General features: G+C 40.4%; 1 protein-coding gene across 1 annotated transcript; it reads left to right on the top strand.

Annotated features, from left to right (window-relative positions):
- The first annotated feature begins 758 nt into the window (after positions 1–758).
- LOC119887752 (epidermal growth factor receptor substrate 15-like 1) lies at positions 759–6,346 on the top strand. The gene is made up of 3 exons (XM_038698386.1): positions 759–962; positions 5,377–5,393; positions 6,199–6,346. Exons 1-3 carry the CDS (start codon positions 774–776, stop codon positions 6,344–6,346), a joined length of 354 nt encoding a protein of 117 aa, XP_038554314.1. The 5' UTR covers positions 759–773.
- Positions 6,347–6,549: the final 203 nt, after the last annotated feature.

Below are 6,549 nucleotides of genomic sequence, written 5' to 3'. Positions count from 1 at the left end.
ACCCAACCAAATGATTTACCAGGAAACCGTTGAGAATGGTTCAGTGGATTATGGGGTATCACTTTTGGTTTTAGTACTTTGGCAGTTGTCTTTTGCTGGGTGTTTTTTCCTATACCAGCTGTTTTTATATCTTTCCTCTCTTAGGAGGATGTAGCACTGCATATGATAACTTACAGAAACATTAGTGCTGGACTATGAGTTGTTTTGGTGTGCCGCATGTGAAGATGAAACTTTTGCGGCTTTCAGAGGCTTTGAGGTGACACCGGGGTGAAGAAGGGCGTGGGCAGAACTGTGAGAACCAGAAAATGTAGTACTTGTGTGTTTTAATTCAGAACAGATCAAATCAGATCCTGTATTGTCAACATAGTTCACTAAGGTGAGAATTACTCATGTGATCTGCAGTGATGAGTCATGGTATTTCTCAGCTATCACTGAACACATTAGCACTTGATCTGGTTACATGTTTGTTTTTATGCTTTTTCTCCACAGAGCAGATTGTTTCTGTGCTGTCCCAGACACCCTTATTCCCTTTACTGATCTTTTTTAAAGAATGCCTTCGATTTTCAGATTTAGACTTATTTTTACTTTCAAGTCACTTGTCAAATTGTTGTCACGTGACAAAGTCACATCAGTGCCGTGCACAGGTTGTGTATGCCTGGTTTTAGTCAGCCAGCATGTATTGGAATGGTGGTGATGATATAAAACGTGTCTCCTCTCTGTGGTGATGGTTCCCTTTGTCCTTTATGTCCTTAGGTAAGAGTACACCAGTGAGCATGTCTGGCACAGATGACCCTTCCAAACCATGTGACCCCTTCCAGCCATTCAGCGGTGATGCCATCGACCCATTTCAGAGTAAAAAGGGGCCAGGAGACCCCTTCAGCGGCAAAGACCCTTTCGCTCCATCTTCAGCATCAAGTAAACCTCTTAAAGAATCTACATCGGATTTTGCAGACTTCAGTTCTGTAAGTTGAGATGAGTGATACTGTTTAACTGTCAGTGTCCAGTGCAGGCCACAAAGCTCTGCTTGGAGCCCAGCACAGTCACTAGATTTAGGTTATAGTGATTTTGGTTTACTCCTAAAGACTAATGAATGCTCAAAGGCAGAGGGTGTAGCAGACCTCTGTAAGGGTAGTAGAAGTACATTATAGAAGTGTAATAAATGCTTCTCAGTCACTACTATATGGCTTAAAACAGCATGTTTTTGGACTGAAATATGATTACCAGTCTTACAGTGACAGTGGATCAGTTAAAAAAAATTAATTTGTATATTGAGATCTGATCACAATGTGGGCAGAATTAAGAGATAAAGAGAATGCTTATTAATACCGGGTGTGAAGGCAAAGGCCCAGGATCACATGTCCTTTCCAGATCAGGGCTGAAACTAACAATTGTTTCAACCAACTAATCGAATAATTGTTGTAATCTGTTGTTCAGATAATTTGCATGTTATTACCAGGTAGCAATGGAGTCATTGTGATTGGCTGATGATTGAAGTGGTGCTTTAACAGCAGCACATGTTGTAAAAGCGGATACCAAGTATAAATAGTTACAGAGTCAACATAACCAGACAACTATTGAACAGTATTAACGCTGAGCCAGCATAGGTTTTGTCTAACTAGGGCAGGGTGATTACTGGTTATTGTGACAATATAATTATATCATGTAATGACAGAATTCCGTTGTCTGTATTAATGATTACAAACAAATTGATTAAAGTGATTAGACACAAAAAAAAGTTCACGTTCTACGTGGGTAACGTCTTCTGTAACCCATAAGAGGAACACAGTCCCCGACACCACATTACCCTCAATTATTTTAAATACATTTGCTATATATATCAATATCAGACAAACATTGGTTTAATACAGTTAATACTGTGATATTGATTTCAACCATCTAATGCATGTCCAATGCAGTAAGCTGCATCCAATTTTATATTCATAACAAAACACCAGAAAAGAATATATCACCTGTCACAATACAGATTAAAAAGTACAATAGAATACAGTAAGTTACTAAAGTGAATGCACTGACCTACAGTTAGGTTGTTAACAAGACAGGACCGCTCACGAAGGCAGCCTGCTCACTCTGCTTTAGATTCTCTGTTGCAGCTCATTCTAATCATTATCTGTTCACTATCACTATCTCTTCTCAGATTGTTAATCACACTCTGCTCTGCTGTTTCATAATCTAAAAGAGTTCATCCTCTACAGCGCTCTAATTAGCACACAGTATCTCTTTTTTTGGAATAGAGAAAAATATACTTTAATGTCCCTGTGGAGAAATTGGGTTTGGTTCGAGTCACAGGGATGTGGCGCACCAGAAGCTGAAGAGCTTAGAGCTTTAATCTGTACACAGACCGTAATAAGAGAACAGTTTGTGTTTAAAGAGGGAGTTCCATGCTGGGAGCTGTTGGAGTCTTGTTTGAGTTTGAGACCAAAACCTGTGCTCATGGACTGAATCTAGGAACCTGCACCATAGCCAGAGACAGGCTAGCTGTTCCCACCTCCTTCAAGTCTTTATGCTAGGCGAACCATCGTCCTGGCTCCAACAATGTACTTAATGCCGACATGAGACGGATCTTCTCAGTGATGTACTAGTCCTTTAAACATTTATTCAGCAGTGGTGACTTGTTGTGAGAACAAGGACATATACCATAGCTAAAGGTCAACCAAAAGCAGCGAAGGGTAATTACAGGACAATTTTTATGAAGTTTGTGAAACTGTATCCAAGTATCTCAAGGGCTCACTTTAACTTCCTGACTGTGATTGTTATTGAGAGGGAAACTAAAACCTAAAATGACCCCTTTGACCACTGTGTGACAACATTTGAACCCAATTTACAAATCGCAGTTTGGCATTAAAGCTGTGTAGGCTGCAGAACAGAGCTGCAGTGTGACTGTCATCTTCTTAAAGTGCAGGAAACGGGCGTCAGCCCTTTACATGTTTGCTTGTTTTGGCAGGAAGAATATCATAGGTTTGTTAGGGTTTCCCCGGGCCGTTACAGATTAGCAGTGGTGTGTTGGCACGATGGACTAGTAGAGTCTCGGAGAAACAAACACAAACCTGCTGTAACCCATTAGCAAATAACTACAAGAACTCACAATAATCATTCAGATAACTGTTTTTGTTTTCAAAATAACATGCATTTCTAATTTCAGTCAGGCAGATAATCACTGTTCACCGTTCTTAGCTGGGAATAATGCTTCTGTCTAATTGGCTGATATGAGACACAGCAGTATCACTTCTCAACTCTCAGCTCTTGAATCTGTCTGCCCTACATGACCTTGCTGTGTGTGTGTACTACTGTGTCCACCATCTACCTTGTTGTTAGTAGATCAGTGCTTTCCATCTGCTGTACATTCTTGTTGTGTATGTCTTTGTCTTGTTATGTTACTGTAGGTTTGCTTTTTATCACCACACTCAATCACCCACAAACTGACTGCTTTACTGTATATAAATGATCTAATTATTTATGAAAAATAATTAGCTTGACTTTTAACATACAGTGGGGAGAACAAGTATTTGATACACTGCTGATTTTGCAGGTTTTCCTACTTGCAAACATGTAGAGGTCTGTAATTTTTTATCATAGGTACACTTCTACTGTGAGAGACGGAATCTAAAAATCCAGAAAATCACATTTATATGATTTTTAAATAATTAATTTGCATTTTACTGCATGACATAAGTATTTGATACATCAGAAAAGCAGAATTTAATATTTGGTACAGAAACCTTTGTTTGCAATTACAGAGATCATTCATTTCCTGTAGTTCTTGACCGGGTTTGCACACACTGCAGCAGGGATTTTGGCCCACTCCTCCTTACAGACCTTCTCCAGATCCTTCAGGTTTCGGGGCTGTCGCTGGGCAATACGGACTTTCAGCTCCCTCCAAAGATTTTCTATTGGGTTCAGGTCTGGAGACTGGCCAGGCCACTCCAGGACCTTGAGATGCTTCTTACGGAGCCAGTTGCCCTGGCTGTGTGTTTCGGGTCGTTGTCATGCTGGAAGACCCAGCCACGACCCATCTTCAATGCTCTTACTGAGGGAAGGAGGTTGTTGGCCAAGATCTCGTGATACATGGCCCCATCCATCCTCCCCTCAATACGGTGCAGTCGATCCCTCACCTTCCTCATGATCACTGATGCCCCACGAGGTGAGAACTTGCATGGAGCCCCAGACCGAGGGAGATTGACCGTCATCTTGAACTTCTTCCATTTTCTAATAATTGCGCCAACAGTTGTTGCCTTCTCACCAAGCTGCTTGCCTATTGTCCTGTAGGCCATCCCAGCCTTGTGCAGGTCTACAATTTTATCCCTGATGTCCTTACACAGCTCTCTGGTCTTGGCCATTGTGGAGAGGTTGGAGTCTGTTTGATTGAGTGTGTGGACAGGTGTCTTTTATACAGGTAACAAGTTCATACAGGTGCAGTTAATACAGGTAATGAGTGGAGAACAGGAGGGCTTCTTAAAGGAGAACTAACAGGTCTGTGAGAGCCGGAATTCTTACTGGTTGGTAGGTGACCAAATACTTATGTCATGCAATAAAATGCAAATGAATTATTTAAAAATCATACAATGTGATTTTCTGGATTTTTAGATTCTGTCTCTCACAGTTGAAGTGTACCTATGATAAAAATTACAGACCTCTACATGCTTTGTAAGTAGGAAAACCTGCAAAATCAGCAGTGTATCAAATACTTGTTCTCCCCACTGTATGTCTACTTTAAAAAAAATCCCTTTCATTTAGTTCATATAGAATCTATTTAGCCTGTATAGGCTAAAAGGTCAGAAATATAACAGGGCGAGAGGCCATGAAGAGCTTTAAAAGTGATCAATAGAATTCTAAAACATACTGGGAGCCAGTGTAATGAAGCTAAAATAGGGGTGATTTGGTCAGATTTCTTTCTTTTATTTCTCTCACTTTCTGCATGGCACGTCTCTTCTTGTTGAATTGATGTTCAGCTGCTCTTTCCTTCAGTTCTGTGTTGTTTGTTTCTACTTGAAGGGATTCTCTGACAGTTCGGTTTCACCATTCCATTTGTCTCATCTGTGGCACTTATTGGCAAATGGCAAGTGTCTACTTCAACTTCAGCATCTTGTTAGCGTTGCAATTCATGATTTACTTCATGATCACTAACTAGCCTCTAGTTTGAGGCTGGCTGAATAACTTGCTTTCAATAAAAAAAAATACTAGCATGTAGCTAAAGACAAATGAGAAGGACAGATAAAGTGTTTCAGAGAGGACTGAACAGCAGGTATCCCTTTACAGTATCTTTGTGCTGTGGTGTGACGTCCTGTAAGATAGACTAGAGCCACTGAGTTCAGAGATTTCTGGTTTATAACTCTGTTCTGTAATCCACCTCTCTGACAGGACCTGACAAAGTCAAGGTAAGATATTGAACACACAATAAAATTCACACAAAGAAAGCCTGGGTATGTTATCAAATAATGTGATAATGACCATACAGGCAGTTCATTTCAGATATATGTTGGAGAATTTGTTTTGATAGATCTTACATCATGTGTTTGCTGAAAAAGGAAATGACGTTTACTGTGTGGATTACCAAAATGTTCATACTTATGACCAAGTGAGTTGTTACTCTGTTAAGATTACCAACAACTATAAGCAGAAAGCTCAGTCTCTAACATGAATGAAGGACGCATGTTACATGTGTATCCCAGGATTTAACTGGCAAGTATTGCTTTTAACCAAACTTTTATTTGAACTGACGTAAATAAGGCGTTTACACCTTCATGTAGTTTTTGAGTCTAATACACAAATATAATTCAGTTCCTTCAAATCATTTTACAGTAATCAAATGAAAGAGGAAACTTGAATTATCTTTGTAAAGGAAGAGTTTATGGCTGAGCTGTTGTTTTGAATTACATTACATTTTACAGGTGTACCTTAAAAGGAGCCTAAATATTGCTCTACTAGGTCCAATAAACATTCAGCTGAAAATAAAGTAGGAAATCCAACACTTATTATTATTGTCCATCTCACTGCTGTTCATCATTGTGGGGGGAAGAAAGAGCTTTGTGCTGCCTCTCACGTAGTCAGTGACATTTTATTTGAATAACAGACATTTATGTAATAGAGATCAATGTTTAAAAATGTCAGACATCACTTAAGACAGATTAAGTCAGCGATGTTACAGAATGCATCTCCCTCTCCCCCTCTCTGCCTCTGTAGTTTGGGAATGAGGCTCAGCAGTTGGAGTGGGCGAAGCGGGAGAGTGAGCGAGCAGAGCGCGAGCTGGCTGAAGAGGCTCAGACAGCAGGAGCAGGAAGACTTGGAGCTGGCCATCGCCCTCAGCAAGGCTGAGATGTCCAACGCATGACCAGCAGTCTGTGCGCGCACACACACACACACACACACACACACAGCATATAGACAGGCTAACATGCAAACAAACATGACTGACATCTAAATATTCAGACAGAAAGCACATTACTGAACTAACTCTCTCAAAATCTGGTCCACACACACAGGGGACCTGCCCCCCCCCCCCAAACTCCACCATTAAAAGTAGACATCAAAACT

The sequence above is a fragment of the Micropterus salmoides genome, unplaced genomic scaffold, assembly GCF_014851395.1.
Source record: "Micropterus salmoides isolate LMB-PRFRI ecotype aquatic unplaced genomic scaffold, ASM1485139v1 Ms_hic_scaffold_4304, whole genome shotgun sequence".
Classification (NCBI taxonomy): Eukaryota; Metazoa; Chordata; class Actinopteri; order Centrarchiformes; family Centrarchidae; genus Micropterus; species Micropterus salmoides.
This window is presented reverse-complemented; position numbering and strand designations above follow the sequence as displayed.

Excerpts from the sequence above, each read along its gene's own strand:
- LOC119887752 (XM_038698386.1), top strand. The coding sequence starts at position 774 with ATGTCTGGCACAGATGACCCTTCCAAACCATGTGACCCCTTCCAGCCA.